The sequence below is a fragment of the Schistocerca cancellata genome, chromosome 4 (assembly GCF_023864275.1).
Source record: "Schistocerca cancellata isolate TAMUIC-IGC-003103 chromosome 4, iqSchCanc2.1, whole genome shotgun sequence".
NCBI classification, from domain to species: domain Eukaryota; kingdom Metazoa; phylum Arthropoda; class Insecta; order Orthoptera; family Acrididae; genus Schistocerca; species Schistocerca cancellata.
The window spans coordinates 581,838,160-581,865,000 of record NC_064629.1 but is presented as its reverse complement, the minus strand read 5'-3'; the positions used below and the strand labels follow the sequence as shown (position 1 = coordinate 581,865,000).

Below are 26,841 nucleotides of genomic sequence, written 5' to 3'. Positions count from 1 at the left end.
GGAGTATAGGGGACAATGCGGGAGACCCGCACCGCCATACTAGGCAAGGTCCTAGCGGAGATGGTTTTCTATTGCCTTCCTCCGACCATAATGGGGATTATTGATGATGATGAAAATGACACAACAACACCCAGTCATCTTGAGGCAGGAAAAATCCCTGACCCTGCCGGGAATCGAACCGAGGACCCCGTGCGCGGGAAGTGAGAACACTACCGCAAGACCAAGAGTTGCGTTCGGTCACCCACAAGACCACCACTGTCCACGATTGTAGCCCAACAAAGCTCCTCTGTGGCCAGCAACCACGTACTCTTCTCCATCTCCTAGCCCCACAGCCCAAGGAACCTGGATCCGGCATGCAGGCACGTTCATATGTGGTGAAACTGTCATGAATGCCAGCTATGATGGTTTCCACCCACTGGTGGGGCCTTACGATGGTTGACACTCCTGAGGGGCTCGGAGTGCCATTATACCAATCAGCTCTGTCCCCATCTACCAACTGCACCACCTTCAATGCCTTAGTGGGACGTGGAATGCCCACCCTTCTCGATCCCCTAATGCACCGGTACAACTTGCACTCCAGGGCACCAGTGGCGGTTCCGTGGATGCAAGCATGGAAGTGGAGGTCTCGGTGCAACCTCTACCCTCTCGGTCATTGTTGCCCACACTGTCATTGCCCACACTGCCCTGCCTCTTTATGTTGCCATATGCCCCAGTTTCTTCCAACCACTGGTGGGTTTCTGTGCCAGCACTCCACTCGTGCCACCAGCTCACCTTTTCAGGCATTGTCCAGGGTGCTTCTAGTCCTATGCATCTATTTCAGGGAGGAGAGATCTTGTACCCCGGCCCGGCAAGTTTGAAGACCTACCAGAAGCGTGGAACTCGATACGAGACACTAGAAAGTGCTGCTACATCTGCAGGCAATAGTGTTGACACTTTAAGTGCTGTCACGATAACATGCCTGCCATGCCAGCCTATCAACAATTGCAGATACCCTTTAAAGCAAGCGGTGCAGCAGCTCTGCAGTCAGTCGTTGTTTATCTGCGCAATTGTATTGATCTTGATACACATTGTTGCCTTGGCTCTGAATTCACTGCATCTTAGGTTTTTGATCTTGACTTACTTGTTGGATTTGTTATTCTGCTGTGCCATCTACGTCTACATAGATGCTCTGCAAACCAACGTAAGGAGTGTGACGGAGGGTACTCTGTACCACTACTTGTCATTTCCCCTCCTGTTCCTCTCGCAAGTAGAGCAGGGGAAAAACAACTGTCTGTACACCTCCATATGTGCCCTAATTTCTCATGTCTTATTTTCGTGGTACTTACGTGCATTGTATGTTGGTGGCAGCAGCATTGTTTGGCAGTCACTTCAAATGCGTTCTCTAAATTTTCTCAATAATGTTTCCCGAAAGGAACGCTGCCTTCCGTCTGGGGATTCCAGTTTGAGTTCGCAAAGCATCTCTGTAACGCTTAAGTTTTGTTGAAACCTACTGGTAACAAATATAGCAGCCCTCCCCCTGAATCGCCTTCCTTCAATCGGACCTTTTTCCAAAGCTGTTTTACAGAGGAAGACTGCACTGTAGTTCCTTCTCTAGATTGTCGCACAGATGACAAAATGGTAGATATTGAAATAGATGACAGAGGGATAGAAAAACAATTAAAATCACTCAAAAGAGGAAAGGCCGCTGGACCTGATGGGATACCAGTTCGATTTTACACAGAGTACGCAAAGGAACTTGCCCCCCCCTCCTTCTTGCAGTGGTGCACCGTAGGTCTCTAGAAGAGCGTAGCGTTCCAAAAGATTGGAAAAGGGCCCGTTTTCAAGAAGGGACGTCGAACAGATGTGCAGAACTTTAGGTCTATATCTCTAACGTTGATCAGTTGTAGAATTTTGGAACATATATTATGTTTGAGTATAATAACTTTTCTGGAGACTAGAAATCTACTCTGTAGGAATCAGCATGGGTTTTGAAAAAGACGATCGTGTGAAACCCAGCTCGCGCTATTCGTCGAAGAGACTCAGAGGGCCACAGACACGGGTTGCCAGGCAGATGCCATGTTTCTTGACTTCCGCAAGGCGTTCGATACTGTTCCCCTCAGTCGTTTAATGAACAATGTAAGAGCATATGGACTATCATACCAATTGTGTGATTGGATTGAAGCGTTCCTAGATAACAGAACGCAGCATGTCATTCTCAGTGGAGAGAAGTCTTCCGAAGTAAGAATGATTTCAAGTGTGCCGCAGGGGAGTGTCGTAGGACCGTTGCTATTCACAATATACATAAATGACCTTGTGGATAACATCGGAAGTTCACCGAGGCTTTTTGCGGATGATGCTGTAGTATATCGAGAGGTTGTAACAATTGAAAATTGTACTGAAATGCAGGAGGATCTGCAACGAATTGACGCATGGTGCAGGGAATGGCAATTGAATGTCAGTGTAGACAAGTGTAATGTGCTGTGAATATATAGAAAGAAAGATCCCTTATCATTTAGCTACAATATAGCAGGTCAGCAACTGGAAGCAGTTAATTCCATAAATTATCCGGGAGTAGGCATTAGGAGTGATTTAAAATGGAATGATCATATAAAGTTGATCGTTGGTAAAGCAGATGCCAGACTGAGATTCATTGGAAGAATCCTAAGGAAATGCAATCCAAAAACAAAGGAAGTAGGTTACAGTACACTTGTTTGCCCACTGCTTGAATATTGCTCACCAGTGTGGGATCCATACCAGATAGGGTTGATATAAGAGATAGAGAAGATCCAACGGAGAGCAGCACGCTTCGTTAAAGGATCATTTACTAATCACGAAAGCATTATGGAGATGATAGTTAAACTCCAGTGGAAGACTCTGCAGGAGAGACGCTCAGTAGCTCGGTACGGGCTTTTGTTGAAGGTGCGAGAACATACCTTCACATACATACAGTAGAAGAAGAATGGGTAGCTTTGAGGGATGAAGTAGTGAAGGCAGCAGAGGATCAAGTAGGTAAAAAGACCAGGGCTCTTAGAAATCCTTGGGTAACAGAAGAAATATTGAATTTACTTGATGAAAGGAGGAAATATAAAAATGCCGTTAATGAAGCAGGCAAAAAGGAATACAAACGTCTCAAAAATGAGCTCGACAGGAAGTGCAAAATGGCTAAGCAGGGATGGCTAGAGGACAAATGTAAGGATGTAGAGGCTTATCTCGCTAGGGGTAAGATAGATACTGCCTACAGGAAAATTAAAGAGACCTTTGGAGATAAGAGAACCACTTGTATGAACATCAAGAGCTCAGATGGAAACCCAGTTCTGAGCAAAGAAGGGAAAGCAGAAAGGTGGAAGGAGTATATAGAGGGTCTGTACAAGGGCGATGTACTTGAGGACAATATTATGGAAATGGAAGAGGATGTAGATGAAGATGAAATGGGAGATACGATACTGCGTGAAGAGTTTGACAGAGCACTGAAAGACCTGAGTCGAACAAGGCCCCTGGAGTAGACAACATTCCATTGGAACTACTGACGGCCTTGGGAGAGCCAGTCCTGACAAAACTCTACCATCTGGTGAGCAAGATGTATGAAACAGGCGAAATACCCTCAGACTTCAAGAAGAATATAATAATTCCAATCCCAAAGAAAGCAGGTGTTGACAGATGTGAAAATTACCGAACAATCAGTTTAATAAGCCACAGCTGCAAAATACTAACACGAATTCTTTACAGACGAATGGAAAAACTAGTAGAAGCCGACCTCGGGGAAGATCAGTTTGGATTCCGTAGAAATACTGGAACACGTGAGGCAATACTGACCTTACGACTTATCTTAGAAGAAAGATTAAGGAAAGGCAAACCTACGTTTCTAGCATTTGTAGACTTAGAGAAAGCTTTTGACAATGTTGACTGGAATACTCTCTTTCAAATTCTAAAGGTGGCAGGGGTAAAATACAGGGAGCGAAAGGCTATTTACAATTTGTACAGAAACCAGATGGCAGTTATAAGAGTCGAGGGACATGAAAGGGAAGCAGTGGTTGGGAAGGGAGTAAGACAGGGTTGTAGCCTCTCCCCGATGTTATTCAATCTGTAAATTGAGCAAGCAGTAAAGGAAACAAAAGAAAAATTCGGAGTAGGTATTAAAATCCATGGAGAAGAAATAAAAACCTTGAGGTTTGCCGATGACATTGTAATTCTGTCAGAGACAGCAAAGGACTTGGAAGAGCAGTTGAATGGAATGGATCGCGTCTTGAAAGGAGGATATAAGATGAAAATCAACAAATGCAAAACGAGGATAATGGAATGTAGTCGAATTAAGTCGGGTGATGCTGAGGGAATTAGATTAGGAAATGAGACACTTAAAGTAGTAAAGGAGTTTTGCTATTTGGGGAGCAAAATAACTGATGATGGTCGAAGTAGAGAGGATATAAAATGTAGACTGGCACTGGCAAGGAAAGCATTTCTGAAGAAGAGAAATTTGTTAACATCGAGTATAGATTAAAGTGTCAGGAAGTCATTTCTGAAAGTATTTGTATGGAGTGTAGCCATGTATGGAAGTGAAACATGGACGGTAAATAGTTTGGACAAGAAGAGAATAGAAGCTTTCGAAATGTGGTGCTACAGAAGAATGCTGAAGATTAGATGGGTAGATCACATAACTAATGAGGAAGTATTGAATAGGATTGGGGAGAAGAGAAGTTTGTGGCACAACTTGACCAGAAGAAGGGATCGGTTGGTAGGACATATTCTGAGGCATCAAGGGATCACCAATTTAGTATTGGAGGGCAGCGTGGAGGGTAAAAATCGTAGGGGGAGACCAAGAGATGAATACACTAAGCAGATTCAGAAGGATGTAGGTTGTAGTAGGTACTGGGAGATGAAGAAGCTTGCACAGGATAGAGTAGCATGGAGAGCTGCATCAAACCAGTCTCAGGACTGAAGACCACAACAACTACAACAACAACAACAACAACAACAACAACCTTCACTGAGGAGTCAAGCAGTATATTGCTCCCTCCTACGTACATCTTGCGAAGAGACCGTGAGGATAAAATCCCAGAGATTAGAGCCCACACAGAGGCATACCGACAATCTTTTTTTCCACAAACAATACGAGACTGGAATAGAAGGGAGAACCGATAGAGGTACTCAAAGTACCCTCCGCCACACACCGTCAGGTGTTTTGCGGAGTATGGATGTAGATGTAGATCCCAAACACTCGAACAGTGTTCAAAATAGGTTGCACAGCATCCTATATGCAGTCTCCTTTGCAGGTGAACCACCTTTTCCTAAAATTCTCCCAATAAACCAAAGACAACCATTTGCCTTCCCCACCACAGTTTTCACATGCTTATTCCACATCATATCATTTTGCAACATTATGCCCAGATATTTAAACGACTTAACTGTGTCAAGTAAGACACTAATAATACTGTATCCGAACATTACAGGTTTGTTCTTCCTACTCAACCGCATTGACCTGCATTTTTCCACATTTAGGGCTAGCTGCCATTTATTACACCAATCGGAAATTTTGTCTAAGTCGTCTTGTATCTTCCTACATCACTCAACTTCGACCCCTTACCGTACACTATGGCATCATCTGCAAACAACCATAGACTGCTGCTCACCCTGTCTGCCAAATCATTTATGTATATAGAGAACAACAGCAGTCACACTTCTCTGGGCACTCCTGATGATAACCTTGTCTCTGATGAACACGCTGTCGATGACAACATACTGGGTTCTATTATTTAAGAAATCTTTGAGCCACTCACATACCTGTGAACTTAGTCCATATGCTCGTACCTTCATTAACAGCCTGCAATGGGGCACCATGTCAAATGCTTTCCCGAAATCTAGAAATATGGAATCTGCCTCTTGCCCTTCATTCATAGTTTTCAGTACATCGGGTGAGAAAAGGGCAAGCTGAGTTTCGCACAAGCAATGCTTAATAAAACCATGCTGATTCATGGACATAAGAGAATGTGTTCAAGGATTCTGCAGCAAACAGAAGTTAGGGATATTGGTTTGTAATTTCGCAGGTCCATCCTTTTTACCTTTCTTGTATACTGGTGTCACCTGAGCTTTTTTCCAGTGACTTTGGACTTTGTGCTGGGCAGGAGATTCATGATAAATGCAAGCTGGGTAAGGGGCCAATGCTGTAGAGGACTCTTTGTAAAATCGAGCTGGGTTTCCATCTGGACCAGGTGATTTATTTGTTTTCAAATATTTAAGTTGCTTCTCTATGCCAGGCATGCTTATTTCTGTGTTGTCCTTACAGAAGTCTGTCCAATGGTCAAATGACGGTATGTTTGTACGGTTCTCCTGCGTGAACGATTTTGCTGTCGTTTGTGCGTCGTCTTTTGAACCTAAAGTGCAACAGCTCCTGCTTCCTTAGCATCTTACGACTTTCATTATTAAACCTTGGTGGGTCTTTTCTATCCTTTATCCACCTACTAGGCATGTAACTGTCCAGACCATGGTTTAAAATGTGCTAAAACTGTGACCGTAATTCCTGTACATCCGTCCTACTGGTACTAAGTAATGGCCATTCATTGTCTAAGTAAGATGTTAATAACTGCTTATCTCCTCTATCTAGCAGAAACACTCTCCTTAGCCTTCTCGACTGATTTATTAACTTTTGTGATCATAGTTGCTATAATGACATCATAATCGCTAATCCCCATATCTATACTGCCATTGTTGGTAAGGTCTGGCCTATTTGTAGATGCAAGGTCTAAGATATTTCCATTGCATGTGGGCTGCCGAGTTAGTTGCTGAAGACAATTTTCAGAAAACATGTTGAAAAGAATTTCACATGGCTGTCTGTCTGTACCTCCCGCAATGAATCCATAGACATCCCAGTACATACTCGGCAGGTTTACTGCATGGGTTTATTGCATGATCTGAGTATTTACTTGCTATTGACCGTAGACTTTCTTTGAATGACTCTAGAACTGCCACAGTGGTATTGGGTGGCCAGTAAAAACACACAGCAGTTTACATAGTTTCACTTACATCTGTTATAGGAAACCAGATGACTTCATTGTCATACTCAACTTTGACCTCAATAGAGACAGTATTTTTGTCACCTGCAACGAAAACTCCCCTTCCTGTTTCCTCTAATCTCTCTTTCCGATATACATTCCACAACTTGATAAATATCTCAGAGCTTTCCACTTCAGGTTTCAGCCAGCTCTCAGTCCCAAGAATAATTTGAGCACGAGAACTTTCCTGAAAGGCAGTAAATTCAGGAACTTTGTTATGAATACTTTGAAAGTTTACTGATAAAATTGTGACAGTCAGAGTGTTTTTATTCTGGACGCCGTTTAATTTCCCTTGCTGTGAATCGACTGGCGAGTGTTCATCAGAACATCTCAAAATAGCACCCAGCCTAAAAATCCTTCATGTGCACTCCACAAGATCTCTGCTACCTGAGTACTCTGCTACTGTGTTGTGTAGTGCACCCCTGACCTATCAAGGGGAGTCCTACAAATCCCCACACGGTAACGCAGGTCCAGAAATCTGCAGCCAAGACCATCACAGAGTCGACAAAGCCTTTGGTTTAGACCCTCCAGTCGGCTCTAAACCAAAGGACCCCAATCAACTCTGGGAACAATGCTGCAAATTGCAAGCTCTGCTTGCACCCCGTAGGCGAGGCCAGCAGTCTTCACCACCTCCGCCACTGCCTGTACGAACTGAGAATGGTCTCAAACCTATGCGACAGGCGTCGTTGGTGCCGACGTGAGCCACAACTTGCGGACAACTGCACCCTGCACGCTCGATAGCCACTGTCAACGCCACCTCCACATCTCAGTTGAGGTCCCCTGGCACACATTCCAAGGGAACATTGGCCTTCTTTCCAGCCGTGAACGCTATCTGCCTAAGGGGCTCCATAACGCGACTAACATTAGAGCTTGCAGTAACCAGTAAACCCCTCCCCATGTGCCTGCGCAGACCCTGCTGAGGGAGTGGCCACCTGTTCACTCCACTCACAGGATGAATGGGTGAGGCCAGGCAACAAGTGTCCACATTGGCCTTCCGCCTCGAGCGATGCGAACGGGTACCACCCACCACTCAACCTGCTATGAGGACGGATCCACCACGTTGTGTGCACTAGGAGGTGCCTCGGAACGAGAGCCGTGGGCAAAATCAGTGATGCCTGACGTGTCCCATGCAACACACTAGATTCTCTGCCATCAGTAAACCCCAAGGCAGCAGCCTGAAGGTAACTGCCAACAGCATGTTCAGCTGTTCATGAACTGAGGCCAGCTCCTCCTGCCTCTGCATACACCATACACACATCCTACCCATTCTAGCTAGACCAACTGAAGAAGTGAACTATAAAAGCAGGCAATCATAGACATGCAGCTTGCCACCCTCCTGACGTGTCACCAGTAGATGCAGATGTGTTAAAGAGCTGCATAGCTGGCTGTTCAGTGAGCAACTGTTGTGTTAGACGCTTACAAAAATGTGAGATTAACCCTCTTAAACAGAGAAACATGTTGTGTGCTGTTTTTTGTTGTTGTCCATCTGTTTACTCTCGGACGATTTGCTGATAGGTCCTCGGACAGTAAGCCTGTTCTTTGTTGTTATCCATCTGTTTACTCTCAGATGACTCACTGTGTCACCATCAGCTTGTCAGCCTGTTTCTACTGGTTCTCGAGTTGTTCCTGGTCTTGTCAGATTCCAGTTGCTGTAGCAACAAGCTATTTTTTTAAAGTACGGATAGATATTTCCTACATTTTTCTCTGTTTAGAGGTGCCAGTGTTGAACATATGTTACTTCAGAGTATAAATACTGTACGTAATTTGACATTATCCAGTCCAACCAACACAGTTTACATTTTGTGGTCACTGTAATTATTTTATATTATTTACATCCTGAGAGTTCTTTTTTTTATTTTTTTTATTAATTTATTTTTGTAGATTACTTATGTTAATTCCAGTGAATGCAGTTTAGGAGTTAGTAATTTTATTTTCATTCAACAATTTTACCACATTTTAATTCAGATGAGGGCGAAGGCTCTATTTCGTGAGCTACTTAGACTGAATGAATGGTTCATTTAGTATTTTGCAACTACTACTGATTTCTTGGGTATCATGTGTGTTCTGTTTAACACTCAGAATGATGACACCCTAGCATTTCATGCTATACTATTTTTACAGTGAGAAATCACAGTGCTTCTACTGTGTTGACCACGTTTCTCACGAATTACAGTTTAAATAGAATTGATGGATAAAAATACTAAAACAGATATACCCTACTGAAAGGTACTTAATAACTCATGTCTGTGCAGAAGCAGTTTTATAAATATATTTTTATTTCAAAAATATATCTGATATAGGTGAGCACAGCCTCCATTAACTGAATTTAAGTTTGGAGAACTTCCAGTTTTTGTAGTAAGAACTACTCAGTGCCACCAGTTCCCTAGTACCAGAAACTGTGCATATTGTGCAGTGCCGAAAATCAAAAGTGTCACACTATGAAGGACCAGTCTGATACTTATCCAACTTTGTGGAGACATTCATCGCATAGTGGGTATTAAATAATTGAACTTTCATTCCATTTGGAAGTGATATACATCATCAGCATCAGTTAGAGTTGTTGAATATACTCTTATATATAGGTTGTGGTGTGGAAGCAGCCTTCGAATGTCATCTCAAGAATTTCTAGCCATGCGCAAAATGCGTGCTGTGTCAGTTCATGAGGACTGCTGTATAAAAGTGGTATGAAAGTACTGTATTCCCATCACATCCAAGATATGCTTTTGTGGGTGGCAAATTGAGAGACTGAGCCGGCCAGTCAAGGATCCGTCCATTCCTCAAGGATTGTGTAATGTGATCTGCAGTGAGGGGTCCTGTATTATCCTGCTGGAATATGCCATTTGGTAAGCTGGTCATGAAAGGTGTAACAAAAGGGCTATTTGTTGAGTGTTCAACCTCCCTTCTGCAATTATCAAATAATTCCTGTTTTCATTTGCAATAGCTCTCCATGTAATGTTCCCAGGAGTTAGAGGGGTATAGATTTTGAGAATTGCTGCTGCTGCTCTCTGTTTACGCATAGATCGGTGTTGATCTGACTGCCACGGACAAAAGTGAGACTCATTGCTGAACACCACAAAATGCCGCTCGGTGTCCCAGTTGGCTCCGGTTCTACACCATGTAAGTCTCTGTACTGTAACATCAGTGGTAAATGACACATGGCAATGTGAAATCACAAGCCATCTTCTAGTAATCTGTTCCAAATGGTTCTTGGTGACACTGTCTGTAACCATTGGCTTGATTTTTGCTGTTGTTGTCCATGTATACATCAGAGCCAGTTGAACAATCGTATGATCTTCATGTGGTGGAGTCCTTCTGGAAGGACCGGTGCTCACTCTTCTTGCGATACTTTTATTCTGAGTCCATCTCATCACTGCTCATCTTGAAATCATTTCACTAGAGCCAACTGTCTGCTAAATCTGTCAATATGACAATATGCTCTCATGCCCATTGTACTAGTGGCTAGACTTCCTTCAAAATCCGAAAGATGGTGATAAGTCACATGTGCACATCCACTGGTCACGCTGTGTAGTGATCTCCATCTGAAAAGTTCCAGTAACATTAACCCTTTTGCTGCTGGGGGTGTGTATACATATCCTGCTATGCTGTTCTGTAGGTGTTGGGGATGTGTATACATGTGCCGCTTGGATTTTCCTACAGTGCTATTGACGTCTGGATGTGTCTCGAGCCACTGGCTGACCTTTAACTGGTGCAGATGAGATGCTTCTATATGTCGGTGAATAAATAATTTCGAATATTTATCATTCAACATATGTGCCTCATTGCATGCTATCTTTTTCAAAAACCTCATTTGGATATTTTAAATTGTTTGTGACATATGGCAGTTGTTATGACCACATGATTTTCGATGTATAAGGATGTGAAAGGTGTCATCGCATGTAACCATCCTTCGGGTATAAAACCCGGTAACACGAGAAAAAAATGAGATATCCTTCGGCTGTCAATTTTAAATAAAATCATGATATCTTATGTACATTTCATTCGCTGCAGTGTATCAGCTAAAATCAACTGTATACAAAGTTTATGTTATAACCAGGAATAACACAATAACCTCTTCAGTCTGGTTTATTAAATCACAAATCACTTTTTAACAATTATGTTAGCCAAGCGTCTACCCAGGCTCTCACTCAGAAGTAATGCAGAGTTAAAGTTTGGTTATACCAATGTCCGAATGTGCATGGTGGGGTGCACATTCCGTAATTATTCCCAAGTCCAGTGAAGTTCAGTCTCTCCAAGTGAAGTCGTAAGATTTTCCGCCGAGCAGCCAGGTAACCTCGAGTGGCGCGGCGAGTCATCCACAAGCAGCTGGAGCACGGCGTACTGCACTTCCCGATGAGAACTGTCGTTTGCGGCGGCGGCTGGGTTTATATAAGGCTTGCTAGTTAATGGAACCGTCGGCTAGGGTCGCTGTTTTCCAGGGAAAACCAATCACAATGTTTCCTGGCGTAGCCAATTGCTGTGTGCTGACAAACGCACGCGCGCGAAAGGCGGCCAGCGATGGTAGCCGTGAGCCGCCTGGAGAAGTGCAGCCAGCGGTGTATTTCTCGGCCGGCGGCCGTGTAGTGGAGTGTGTTGTTCGGTGTTTGTTAGAAGTGGTGTATACCACAGTTTACACAATGTGTTTTTTAACTCTGCGAACTCTCTAAAATTTTGTGTAATGTTTTACTTAATTTGATGCAGCACAGTAAGTATGATGGATAATGAAAAGAAATTCAGTTCTTTATTGAATGGAGAGCTTTCATTCCATTTGGAAGTGACATCCATCATCAGCATCAGTTAGAGTTGTTGAATATTCTCTTATATAGGCTGTGGTGTGGAAGCAGCCTTCGAATGTCATCTTAAGAATTTCTAGCCATGCCTGAACTGCATGCTGTGTCAGTTCATGAGGACTGCTGTATAAAGAAGCAGACTTATTAGTTTAGTGATAACGTTGTTTGGACGTTTTCATGTATTTCAATACTTAGTGCTTAGTGGGAATTCTTTGCAGTATATTAGCTTAGATTCATAGTTTGACTTACTAGAAATGAGTTATTAAATAAGTTTCATCTCATGAGCCGGCCGGAGTGGCCGTGCGGTTCTAGGCGCTACAGTCTGGAACCGAGCGTCGGCTACGGTCACAGGTTCAAATCCTGCCTCGGGCATGGATGTGTGTGATATCCTTAGGTTAGTTAGGTTTAATTAGTTCTAAGTTCTAGGCGACTGATGACCTCAGAAGTTAAGTCGCATAGTGCTCATAGCCATTTGAACCATTTTTCATCTCATGAGTTTGTGATCGTTAAATTGCAAGCAGTACAGCTGTAAAAATAGCTACCTTTGCACAGAGTGCTAAGAGCACATCTGTAGCAGTGAAAGGGTTAAACACACCCAATAGTCATCATGTTCTCAAACCATTTTTCATCTGTGGAAATAGCATTTCTATCTATGAAAAACAAGCTTGCATAAGCATGAAATTTAAATCATATTGTCCTACAGGCACGGGTACACTGGAGTATCAGTTTGTAACATGTGGTCATAGTGTTTGTAGTGTAACAATGTCCATTGTCATAAGTTTAGTTACTGCCATTAGGTGTGATGGTGACCTTGAAATCTTACAAGAAATGTCTGTGTTTTAATTTTCAGTTGGGAGAAATGTATACAACCATGTTTAATAAATATAACCCCGAATGTATGCCATATGCTAAAGCAATACTTGTTGTCCTGCAACCACTGTAGGTTCTAACTGCATCAAAATTGCTTTAGGTTAATTAAGGTATGCTTTGTTTCTGTGTGTTTGATGATGAAAAGTTATTTTTGTATGAAAGTGCTTTCAGTTAAGTGAAGTGTTTTTTGATAAAGAGGGCTGATTTTCTGACAGAAAATACTTTCATTCTTTTAATCTAAATTCAGCATATAATCTGCTGTTTCAGGCACCAGGCCATGTAGCAGTACAACCTAAGCGCTGCCGAACTCCACCTGCGAGCTGGCGACAGAGCTTTGTGCACCAGCTGTCTCCCAGCCTTCCATCACTGGTTAGACATCACAACCCATCTGTTATATAGTTATTTACTAGTAATTGTTAAAATGGTAACACAGCTAACTTTTCTGTATTTTTCTGTGATCATCTTTTACCAATGAAGAACATTTCATCCAGTTACTTTGTATTTAAAAATCAGCTGTCATTTGTTGTAATCTCTGTGTCGTGGAAGTTGTCAGCTAATAGTCATGTATGGTATAACTGTCATGGAATTAATAGTTAGGTGATATATTTCAAATTTAGTAGACCATGGTGGCTCAGAAATTTGATTCCATAGCTCTTCTTATTGATTTGTGGAAAACATGGTATAACATTTCATATCAGATGGCATGAACACTGAGAGATTTAATAGCTTACCATAGATGCAAATTAGTGCTACAACATTGTAGGAAATGCTGCAGATATTGCTACATGTTGTAAGTATTGTTTAGCAAATAATGACAATTTGAAATAGATTATGTCTGTCACCCCACCAATGTGAAATCATGTAGCAGGGTGATAGTAACTAATTAAGCCTCAGTAGATGGATTGGTTACTCTTGTGGAGGGCTCTGATTTGGGACTGTTGTAAACAATTTAACTTTTGGTGACAAAATTGAGAACTTTTGTAACCATGACTGTCACCTGGAAGGAAATACTGGTGTCTGTTAGTTGACACTCAATCTATGCCAGATGGGTAGCTTCAGTGCAGGATGTCAAAGCTTATTGTCACACACACTATAAACGTTTCCCAGTTTCTGACAGTATAATTACAATCAAAGTGGGGCTATACCCAACCTCAGGGTCACACATGTAATAGATGGTACCTAAAAACCAACAACAAATTTAAGGAAAGAAAAGTGGCTCAAGTACAAAAGGTCACAATTCAGGCATAAATTGATGAGACAATTAGTATAATTTGGTCAGATAGTGTAAGAGCATTGTACCAGTGTTCATAATATGTCAGAGTATATTGTATGTGTTTATGTTCAAACAAAATATTCCCACTTGTTTGTTAGAGTTGCAGTACATTTTCTGAAATGTGCAATGTCAGTACAAGCAAGATGGTGTAGTACTTGAAACAGTGGTCTTATATTCAGAAGGTTAAGCTTCCTTTTCCAACTTCCTAGTTTTTTCACGAGTCCTAGGTGACGTTGCCTTAACCTACTTACTTGCTTACCTTCATTTTTTGACATATAACAACAATGGTTGCTACACTATGTTGGTTGCCGTTATGGCATTAGTGTTGTGAGTTCTTCCCTCTTTATATTGTTTTCATGTTACATAATGTGTCCTCGTTTTCACGTGACTACTAGTTTTATTAGTTGACATGGGTGTTTATTCAAATTGCACACCTGAACCTCTACTGCCTTGATGATACCTGACACAGGGTTCTGGTATATTCCTTGATATCCACATTCTCAATTAACCATGTAATAACAAAGGTACTAACTTACATATTACTCATTGTATGGTATACTCTGGCACATACATTCCAGTGGTTTTTCTGTTGTAGGACATACTATCTTTTTTCTTTTAGAGATGCACACCTTTGGTTGTTCCAATTGTAATGAATTACTCTTCTTTAGGCTTACTTTGTAGCATATGTTTTGGTATATTGCCTAGCCACATGCCTGCTTACCAGCAGACTTATTACATATTCTCCTTTTATTAGTTATTAGTAGTATATGGAACATGGCGATACAAATATTTATGGGGTTGACATCCAGTAAGTGGTATGTGTTTTACTAATATATGACAGCATGTAATCAAATATTTTATGTCCAGTCTACTCATCAATATATGACTACATTGCTTTACTCCAGTTGTTTCATGGGCATTGCATTAGCATTACAACATTATTATCTGTGCATAACATGAAGTATTGACCTCCGTTTAGGTAGGTTTCACAATTGTATGACGTATATACTTTGCTCACTAGTTTAAGTTAATACAGTGTGCAACTGTTCTCTTATTTTATTCCTTAATTCATCTGTAACTTTGTGTAATTTCCTATACTGGTTGGTATCGTTATGTTCATACATATTGCCACTGTATATAAGACTTGCATCACCCCCATTTTGTGGTTATCTGTTTCATACTGGTACCATTGTTGTCTGTACACAGGGCCTGAAGATGGCATAGTAAACTGCTGAAACTGGTAACCATATAATACAAGTTTGAAAATTAGATGGCTGAAAGGTGTTTAATTTGACATCCTGTAGTGAACAGCCAAGTCCTGCAGCCATCTCTGAAAAGATGGACATACAGAGAGAAACTGTATTATTTGCTATGTTAACCTCTCCTGGTCCAGTTTAAGGATGTGTTTGAAGAAGACACTCCTTAATTTTCTGATGATATCCAAGACTATTTCTGTCTTGGTATACAGTTATTGGTTCACTCTTCTTCTTAACTGAACATTTTCTGTTCCTCGAGGTCCCAATATCCTCCTGAGACTCTTTCGTTCCACCAATTCTAGTCTTTTTAGGTACCTCTTTTCTTACTAGGTTGAGAGTTTCTGGCTTCAGGGCAGATCATTGTGTGGTAATGTCTCAGTTTTGCATTAATAAAAATATTCTGCTTCTTGTAGATGTTCATATTTAGTTTCTATGCTAAATTCATTTTGTTTATTCATGCTCCCATTGCTTCCTTTTCTGTTGGCCCAGTTTCTATCCATTCTCCCAGATATTTAAATCTCTCTACCTTCTGAATTTTCCCTCCTCCTATTGTCATCTATCTAGGAACGGTCTTGATGTTTGTCATGTGATGTACCTTCTTGATAGAGATATGTAGACCTGCTCTAGTCGCTTGTCTCTGTAGTTGTGTGGTTTGGTTAATGACCTCTTCTAATGATTCCTATTATCACAATATCATCTGTAAATGCTTGACAGTCTACCCATATTCCTTGTCTTCTTGCACCTCAGTCATGTTTCACCCACTCCTTTCATTTCTTGTGAGTCTTCCATAATCACCTTGTTAAGTCCACAGTTAAAGAGCAAAATGGAAAGGCTGTCTCTCAAAGCTTTCCTCTGAACTTGACCTTGGGCATTGTGCTGCTTAACATCTGTTCAGTCAGTTCACTGGATTTTCTATTCAAACTCATCTCCTCTAAAATTTGAACAGTGTTCATCTGTGTACTGCAAATGTAAGCATGAAATTTGTGCTTCCCTGTTTTTAATATGCGGATACCAGTTTCAGATTCAAAATTTGTCTTGCATATGATCTCTCTTTTCTGAAGCCTCCTCAGTATTCATTAGCTTAGGAATTTAGAACCCCCCCCCCCCTCCACACACACACACACACACACACACACACACACACACACACACACACTCTCTCTCTCTCTCTCTCTCTCTCTCTCTCTCTCTCTCTCTCTCTTTGCTGCAATGCTTTCAAGAATACTGTAAGGCCACTGGTATTAACACTATTCCTTTACAGCTCCCAGTTTCCGGTGTATCTCCTTTTTTATGTATAGGATGTATTAGTGCCGACATCCACCCGTCTGGAAGCTGCTCTTCTTCCCTAATTTTACTTATAATATGTGTCAGTTCAATCTTCATATTCTCATTTGCATACTTCAAGAGTTCTGCAATGATCCCATCTCCCCCAGGAGCGTTATTATTCTTCAAGGTATGTATGATGCTCTTATCCTCTGTTACAGTTGGTATTTCTGACTCAGGATTTGTCTCAGATAGTGCTTCACTTTTAAGGAGCTCTTCAAAGTACTTGGCCAAGATCTGACTGTTCCTCATATCTCCATACAGTGCATTTCCTTCTTTCTTCTTAAAGCTAAGGTTTGGGGTATTGTATCCACTTTCATTAGTCTTGAATGTTCTATAGAAGACTCGTGTATCGTTGTTTCGGAAGCGCTCTTGTGTTTGAGTTAAGTTTTCTTTCTCATATTTTCTCTTGACATTGCTGATAATGACTAGTAGTGGTACGGGTACCCTCCGCCATGCACCGTACGGTGGCTTGCAGAGTATCTATATAGGTATAAATAATTTTTGGAGTGTTTTTCCTTACTTGCTGAAGTTCTTTAGATTTTCTGCCATTTTGTGAGAGCAGCAATCAACCCATGCTTTCCAGCACTCTTTGACTGCCTTATCTCCTTCTGCCGATCACCACTCGTGTTTCTTCCTGTTCTCCAGGTGAACTGTTTGCTTCGTATTGTCAATGAGAGCATCTTTCAACTGTTCTCATCCTTGATGATACTTCTGATTCAACCTCATCTTAAAGTCTTTGCTAGTTCTAAGTGTCTCTGTATGAAACTTCACAATATAGCTAATGGTTTTAGTTTGATGGGCTCTTCGTAAATTTTGACCTTAATTTTGGAAAGAAAGTGGTCTGAATCTTAAGTTTGCACCCTTGAGGACTTTGAAATTTCGAATTTCCTTCTCTGCATATATCGATATTGCTACATCTGGAACTCTCCTAGTCGAGAGTTTCTTTGAAGATGTTTAAATGCTGTTGATTTCGTTATGAGATCAAAACTTACAAATTTCTTCTAGTTATTTGCCTTTCTGGTTAGTGCTGTTGTGAGCTGGATGGTACCCAATGATGATCCTGAATTTTCTTTCTTTGCCAAGTTGAGTATTGAAGTCTCCAAGAAGTAGAATAACGTAATGTTTGGAATCTTGGATAGTGTCTCCCCCAGGTCTTCTCGGAATTTTTCTACTTTCTGTGGATCTCTTCTGTTAATTTGATTGGTGGGAGCATGTACATTGACCATAGTGTGTATGTTATTTACTCCCCTAAAGATAAGTGTGGGGAGCCTACTGTTTTTGGAGCTGAAGTTCGTGATGTTTCCCAGGATTTTTTTTTACTGATTATAAAGTCTGCCCTGAGTTGAGGTACATTCTTCAGTGCTCTCTTTCCAGGTTTTTCCTTCAGAATATGAAATCCTTCTGATTCAAATGCTGCTTCATCTATGTCTCTCGTCTCATGTAGCACTGTTATAATGATTTTTGTTTGAACAGGGTATATGTAAGGTGTTTCAATTTTCAAATTTTGGGGATTGAGTTACTTACTTTGCAATCTGTCACGAGTTACTTACTTTGCAATCTGTCGCATGTTGGTGTGAGGTTCCCAGAATCCATTGGCTCACTGCGGTTTTTGACAATGATGGATTGGTCACCATCTGGGTAATGCTTTCTTTGAGCAAATCCACCCATTACTACCACAGACAGAGTTCTTGTTTGTTTTATTTTTTCCCCTTTAATTTCAATGTTTATTTCTACTAATTCTTTTGAGAACACAAGTATTTCTGTCTTCTTGAGTTCCAATTCAATTTGTACCCATCCATTAGTAGTGCATTTATAACTTCTACGGTTCTGTGGAGATTTCTTTCATCTGGAACTGTAACAGCTATGTCATCTGTAAACCTAAACATTTGTTTTCTTTCTCTTTTTATTCTGATAGCTGTACAGTATTTTTTGCACTCATTTATTGCGTGTTCTATGTAGATGTTGAATAGGGGTGTAGACTGAATCCATCCTTGTCTAACATTTTCTAGAATTCTACCTTATTTTTGGTATTTTTTTTATCTTTACTATTGCTGTTTGTTATTTGTACAGCTCTGTAAGTATTCTGCTGTCTCTATAGTCTAGTCTAATCAGTTTTTAGCATATCCATTAGTTGGTTCCAGTTGACAGTGTTAATGAAAGCTGTGTATATATTTCTATATTTCTGTAGACCCTAAAGATTTCTTCAGTTATACAGCAAAGGCAGAGGATAGCTTCTCTTGTGCCCCTGCCTTCACTGAAGCCAAATTGGTCCTCAGTTAGATTGGCATCAATTTTATTCTTAATGTGTCTGTATTATTCTTGTTAATATTTTCAAAGTGTGACTTAAAATGTTCAAAGTTCTGTGGCCTTCACCTGTAACTGCTTTGTTCTTCTTTGGAATCATTATCTACATCTACATCTACATCCATACTCCGCAAGCCACCTGATGGTGTGTGGCGGAGGGTACCTTGAGTACCTCTATTGGTTCTCCCTTCTATTCCAGTCTCGTATTGTTCGTGTAAAGAAAGATTGTTGGTATGCCTCTTTGTGGACTCTAATCTCTCTGATTTTATCCTCGTGGTCTCCTCACGAGATGTACGTAAGAGGGAGCAATATACTGCTTGACTCCTCGGTGAAGGCATGTCATTCCATTTTAAATCACTCCTAATGCCTACTCCCGGATAATTTATGGAATTAACTGCTTCCTGCTATATTGTAGCTAAATGATAAAGGATCTTTCTTTCTATGTATTCGCACAACATTACACTTGTCTACACTGAGATTCAATTGCCATTCCCTGCACCATGCATCAATTCGTTGCAGATCCTCCTGCATTTCAGTACAATTTTCCATTGTTACAATCTCTCAATATATTACAGCATCATTTGCAAAAAGCCTCAGTGACCTTCCGATGTTATCCACAAGGTCATTTATATATATTGTGAATAGCAACGGTCCTACGACACTCCCCTGCGTCACACCTGAAATCACTCTTACTTCAGAAGACTTCTCTCCATTGAGAATGACATACTGTGTTCTGTTATCTAGGAACTCTTCAATCCAATCACACAATTCGCAATTGGTCTGATAGTCCATTTGTTTATCAAACGACTGTGGGGAACTGTATCAAACGCCTCGTGGAAGTCAAGAAACACGGCATCTTCCTGGGAACCCGTGTCTATGGCCCTCTGAGTCTCGTAGGCGAATAGGGTGAGCTGGGTTTCACACGATCGTCTTTTTCAAAACCCATGCTGATTTCTACAGAGTAGATTTCTAGTCTCCAGAAAAGTCATTATACTCAAACATAATATATGTTCCAAAATTCTACAACTGATCGACGTTAGAGATATAGACCTATAGTTCTGCACATCTGTTCAACGTCCCTTCTTAAAAATGGGGATGACCTGTGCCCTTTTCCAATCTTTTGAAATGCTACGCTCTTCTATAGACGTACGGTGCACCACTGAAAGAAGGATAGAAATGGGGGGGGGGGGGGGGGCAAATTCCTTCGCGCACTCTGTGTAAAATCGAACTGGTATCCCATCAGGTCCAGCGGCCTTTCCTCTTTTCAGTGATTTTAATTGTTTTTCTATCCCTCTGTCATCTCTTTCGATATCTACCATTTTGTCATCTGTGCGACAATCTAGAGAAGGAACTACAGTGCAGTCCTCCTCTGTGAAACAGCTTTAGAAAAAGACATTTAGTATTTCGGCCTTTAGTCTGTCATCCTCTGTTTAGTACCATTTTGGTCACAGAGTGTCTGGACATTTTGTTGTGATCCATCTACCGCTTTGACATAAGACCAAAATTTCTTAGGATTTTCTGCCAAGGTAGTACATAGAACTTTACTTTTGAATTCGTTGAATGCCTCTTGCATCGCCCTCCTCACACTACATTTCATTTCGTGTAATTTTTGTTTGTCTGCAAAGCTTTCGCTATGTTTATGTTTGCTGTGAAGTTCCCTTTGCTTCCGTAGCAGTTTTCTAACTCGGTTGTTGTACCACAGTGGCTCTTTTCCATCTCTTACAATCTTGCTTGGCACATACCCATCTAATGCATATTGTACGATGGTTTTGAACTTTGTCCACTGATCCTCAACACTATCTGTACTTGAGATAAAACTTTTGTGTTGAGCCATCAAGTACTCCGTAATCTGCTTTGTTTCACTTTGTTTTCTAATATTTCTATTTATGGCTGAAATCACCAATGCTGTAACCGCTTTATGATCGCTGATTCCCTGTTCTGCATTAACTGTTTCAAATAGTTCGGGTCTGTTTGTCACCAGAAGGTCTAATATGTTATTGCCACTAGTGGATTCTGTGTTTAACTGCCCAAGGTAGTTTTCAGATAATGCACATAAAAAATTTCACTGGATTCTTTGTCCCTGCCACCTGTTATAAACATTTGAGCCTCTCAGTCTGTATCTGGTAAATGAAAACCTCCACCCAAAACTATAACATGGTCGGGAAATCTACTCGAAATATTTTCCAAATTTTCCTTCAGGTGTTCTGCCACGACAGCTGCTGAGCCAGAGGGCCTATAGAGACATCCCACTACCATGTTTGAGCCTGCTTTAACAGTGACCTTCGCCCAAATTATTTCACATTTCAGATCTCCATCAATTTCCTTCCATACTATTGCACATTTTAGCGCTATAAATATTCCCTCCCTTCATTGTCCAGCCTGTCTCTGCGGTATACATTCCAATCTGAATTTAGAATTTAGTTGCTGTTTACATCTGGTCTCAGCCAACTTTGCGTCCCTAGTACTATGTCAGCATTGTGACCGTTTATTAATGAGAGCTGTTCTGGGACCTTTCTATAGACACTCCTGCAGTTTACTTTTACCACTCATTCCCTGTAGTGTTTCGCCTACTGCTACCTTGTCGTGTCTCAGGAGGCGTCTTGTCGAGCCTAGGGAGGGAATTCTCTAACCTAAAAAACCCACATGTGCACTCCACACGTACTCCGCTACCCTTGTAGCCGCTTCCTGCATGTAGTGAATGCCTGACCTATTCAGAGGGACCCTACATTTCTTCACCTGATAGCGGAGGTCGAGAAATTTGCACCCCAGATCTCTGCAGAATCGTCTGAGCCTCTGGTTTAAGCCTTCCACTCGGCTCCAAACCAGAGGACCACAATCGGTTCTGGGAATGACACTACAAATATTTAGCTCTGATTCCATCCCGCAAGCAAGGCTTTCTGCCTTCACCAACTCCGCCAATCGCCTGTATGAACTGAGGATCATGATACTTTCCTTGAAGTCTTCTGGGGTAATACCAGTTTCATGTAGATCATTGATTAAAACATACAGTCCCCATATCCATGTGCTCTAAGTTTTATTCTTCTATTTCATTTATTTATTGTTGCTTCCCCCCACAACTTTTTAATTTAGTTTACTGTCTGTTAGCTACTTCCTCATTTTGTATAATAATCCTTCCCTCCTTAGATCGAACTGAGTTACTGTGTTGTTTCTGTGTTCTTACAGGTTTATGTGCCTTTTGTGTTTCTGCTCTATTCTTTTGTTTTCTTTCTTTCTTTCCTTTCCCTGTTAACCAAGTTCCTTAGTTTGTTGCTTTCAGATTTATTTTCCCCTTTGCATTTTTTCTTTGTTCTATTAATGCTATTATGTGATTACTCACCCATGGTTCCTTGGCTTTGTTTTCTGAGAGACCAATTGTGGCATTTATTGCAGTTATTATTGCCTTTTCCACATTTGCCCAATAGTGGTTTGTTGTTTGACCTACATTGTCATTCAGATGCAACTTCACTGAATTTCTGAAGTTTTCTCTGCTACATGTTGTATTTAATTTATCTATTGCCCACCTCTCAGATTTTTTTTAAAATTTCCATTTTATAGTACATTGTAACTAAGTTATAGTTATTGCATGCATCAGCTCCAGGATAAAACTTACTTTGTTTGATTCAGTGTCTTTGTCTCTTTCTGGCCATAATATTGTCAGCTTGATAGTGTCTTGTATTCCCTGGTTCCAATCGTATGATATTTTCTTGGATAATTCTGAAATTATGTATTTGTGCTAAAGTCAAAAGGTCATTTATTTGGAGTTCACAATCTTTACTCTCCTGTTGTTTCAGCTTCAGCTTTAAATGTATCTCATACCACAGCATCCCAGTCACCCCATTCTCTCTGTCTTCCACACATTGCAGAACTTTCTGAAGTTGTTCATACACTTCTTTTATTTCATCAACACTATGTCCAGATGTTGGCGTATATACTTTATTGGTTCTGCCTGCAGTTTAATTGGCGTTGTGGGGGCCTTTTGCCGCAAAGCTGTCTTAGCAGTTCTGTACATCCATAGTTCGCAACGGGCATCTGCTAAAGCAGCGAATTTCCCCCTTCACATGCAACTTCCGTCCCAAGCTGTTGACCCTGCTGTGTGACCATATACCTGCATGATATGGTGGTTGGCTACTGGTAGAGAACAATAGCTCAGTCCATAGGAAGACTTCCGCCGACCTAGCCTCACTCACTCACCTTCTTATCCTCGCAGCATCAATATCAGTTCCTGCTCTGCGCTCACACTACTATGGACATGCCATGTTGCAACACGTACCTTAAAGTTTTGAGAGACACCCATGCTGCACCGTCTCTACCCCAGCTTCACAGCTGGGCATGTAAATGGTGTTTCGTGCTGCGTCTTCTGCTGAGGATTATTAATTCCAAGCTCTACGTTGGAATATTGTTGTGCTGGTGAAACTTCTGGATGAGAGTACCACCTTGCTCAGCATCTGCCTTTTCTACAGCACTGTGTCTAAAGCCCAACCACCACAGCGAGTGACTTTTTTCAGAACTTATGGATTTTGTAACTATTTCATGTGTTTCTTAGTACTTGCTTAGTTGGTAATTAAATGTGTTCCGTGACCATGTGTGAACATTGTTCTTTGGGCGGTGACTACCCTGCTTTGCTCTACTATTTGATAATCAACATATGAGTTAGGTAAGGAAACATTTCTAGACCATTATTTTGTGTCTATACAACATGTACCTACTGATTGTTTTTCTCCATTCCTTGGCAATTGTACATCAACTTCAGTTATTTTATTTTGATCACCTGAGTAAATTCGGTTCTTCTCAGTGACTTCCCGTAGAGAGAGAGAGAGAGAGAGAGAGAGAGAGAGAGAGAGAGAGTGTGTGTGTGTGTGTGTGTGTGTGTGTGTGTGTGTGTTTTGCACTGTTCCTGGTAGTGAATCTGAAGTTCATTACTGAAGAGACGTTTGTCAACTTTGTTGCCACTTTTGCATTAAAGTAACTACTATCCTATAGTGTGAATTCCTTTGTTGAACAGTGCTTATAAGACCTCGTAAAGATCAGTTGTTTCATCAGGGTGCAAAGTTATTGAGGCATAAAGTTACAATATTTCTAATGGCTATTTTTTACTTATTTTTAATACTCTTTGTGCTATTCTGTTCAAAATTACATCAACGATTTCATCTGTAATTTTCATGTTAATTATAAAACCTTTTCTGAGTTCCCACCTTGGTGTCTGCCCCCCTAGTAAATGACATTATCTGACTGCAGCTTTGTCTGATTATCTTCCTTTCTTTGTACATATGATAACCCAAGGGTATTCCACTTGATATTATTTAGTTACATTTTCACTTTCAGTGGCTTATAATGTACTAAGAGTCATGATATTGTGATTTTAACCAAACCTCATGTAACAAGGTGCAGCTGGATGTGACCCATTTTACACATACATTTCTTGAGTTCCCTCAGTCCATTACTTTCGGTATGCTTACTCAATCTGAGATTTCAATATCTCACAAACTTTCATATATCATTGTGTTAGCAACAACCCTACCCATTGTACAGTAGCTTTTCAGGCCCGACAGTTTGGTAAGATGCATATCCTATGCTAAAGTTCAGCAGAGCAGAGCTCACAGCAGTTTCAGCCCATCACCCAATTTCTCCTAAATGTTGGAGATTGAAATCCACATGATAAATTCACATACATAACATACGTCAGCAAAGAGTCACCTTGATATGGTTAGTCAGTGTCAGTCAGCCAGCCACTCGGCTTTCTACTGCAGGAACTAATGTGGGATGTCTGGAAGGTTGCAGATGCCTACCATCCATACTGTCTGTGATGCAGATCAGAGACTGTTCCGGTTCTGTTAGCAAACTGAGTCTATGTGAGTCACTGACACGCAGGACTCACGTGTGAGGGGTTGAGGTGCACAGGATTGGATATGAGAGTAATAGGACTTATTTTACTGCAAAATATGAGTGTACCTTAAACTGGGGTGGAGCATCGTAGCAGTGGTTAAGAGGAATAACAAGGGTAGATTCTATTATCCATTCCAGACATGCGTAAGTTGAAGTGAATGGAATGCTCTTTTTTCTGGACAATCTGCTAAAAAGAAGAACTGATAGCATGTTGAACTGCTGCATGTACTGTAAGAAGATGCATGCCAACCTGTTCTTACACACAGACAGCCAGCATCACCCAGTGCAGAGTGACAGAGTGCTCAAGACATTGGTACATAGACCTCATACCCTCTCTGACAGTGGGAGTTTCAACCAAGAACTTGAAGATACAAGGACAGAGTTCCAGAACAACAGATACATAGAGTGGCAGATTCTGAAAGCCCTGCATGCTACTCTGACCGTACAATGAGTGGAAACAGAAGAGGAACCTCAGGAGGGTGTGGCCATTGCATTTATTCCATTTTGTGGCACATTAACCAGAAACGTAGAACAAATTCTCCAGAAACCCGAACTGAAGACTGTCCTTTGCTCACCAGCTAAAACGCAGGCACTGGTTGGTATTGTCAAGGATGGCCTTGGATGTAAATCCAGTGTCTATCAAATTCCCTGCAAATATGGCATGACATACGTACATAAGATGGTCCATACCGTTGTAGAGCACTGCCAAGAATGTCAGTGGCGCACCAGAGTGCAAGAGCCTAACAAGTCTGCAGAACTACATGAGATGGGTTGCAAACATATTAAGGTTCTGACACAGAGATCTTACTTTCGGGACTGTGTCATTAAAGAATCTATTGATATTCGAATAAGGGAACCAGCTAACCAGTCATGATACTGGCTACGTCTTTCGTAAGGCCTGGTAACCTGCTCTTAGTCTGAATAAGAAGAGGAAGGAGATATCCCACAACAAACTGACTTTGGGTGCAGGTAGAACAGCAGTGGAAGGACTACCAGTACATGTGCTTGGGAATGAACCATGGGTGGAGTGATGTGTTGGTGGGAGGAGGGGGGAGAAATGTTGGATGCACACTCGTGCCATGGTGCAGGCCATGCACAGAGTGCCAGGTCAGAGGGAAGCTCATAGGCAATCTGTTCATCAGCACACCTGATGATGGCAGTGTGGCCACTTGCCGAAACATTGTGCCCATTAGACACTGACTTCCAACAATTCACCCATGAACTATTTTATCATATAGTCATTAACTTAAGTACTAAAATATAGTAAGAACTACGGCAGGAGTCTTAAATTGTTCAAGTTGTGTGGAAAATGAACAAAACAGATGCAAAAGAAATTAATCCAAATTTCTGATTTATGTACATCTTTTTTTCTGTGAAATGTGTGTTGTACAGTTCTTATGGTACAGTACATGTACAGTTGTTATGTTGGCACCGCAGGTAGCATAGAGATCGCTGGTCCCATGCTCCCAGCTACTGTTACCACAATTAGTGTTGATCTCCTCCTTACACAGTTAAGATGCTTTACCAGTATTGTTCTTTTGCTCCCATGTTTTGAGCATGTGTTAGTGAAATGAGTTCAAAATGAAAGGAAGTGGTTGTTTTGACTGGTCAAAAGTTGGAAGCATTTAACAGAATAGACAAAGGTGAACTGCTGTGAAAAACATAGCTGCAGAATATGATGCGAGGATCATGAACTGCGTCAAACTGGGAGAAGAACCTAAAAGAAATTGAAGACTTCTGCTTCAACATGATGACTAAAGACAGTTTGCAGAAGTAGGGTACAATAAAGAAAGCGAGAACACTGGATGGAGTAGTATTCATTTGGTCCAGTGGGAAACGAAAGCATTTTGTTCCGATAACCAGTCCAGTCGTGTAAGAAAATGCACCAAACTTAAACAGCAAGCTACTGGTGGCGATCCTAACATCATAGGCAACTAAGGTTGGCTGGGAAGATGGAGCTCTCGTAATGGCATATGCCAACATTCAGTGATGAATGGAAGTCTGTTGAGGTTACAGTGGCTGCAGAAAACTCCAAGAAAGAATTTGAAGACATTATTTTCTATGAAAACTTAACCACACCCAAAATTTATAATGCAGGTGAATCTGGACTTTATTGGATA

General features: G+C 41.2%; 1 protein-coding gene across 2 annotated transcripts in view; it reads left to right on the top strand.

The window, feature by feature from the left end:
- LOC126184218 (mitogen-activated protein kinase kinase kinase 1-like) overlaps nucleotides 1-26,841 on the top strand; it is a 179,741-nt gene that overhangs the window by 74,843 nt on the left and 78,057 nt on the right. For both annotated transcript variants that reach the window (XM_049926586.1, XM_049926585.1), the window contains exon 9: nucleotides 12,947-13,048. In XM_049926586.1, the coding sequence (XP_049782543.1) occupies nucleotides 12,947-13,048 (102 nt within the window). The remainder of the gene's footprint in view (nucleotides 1-12,946; nucleotides 13,049-26,841) is intronic.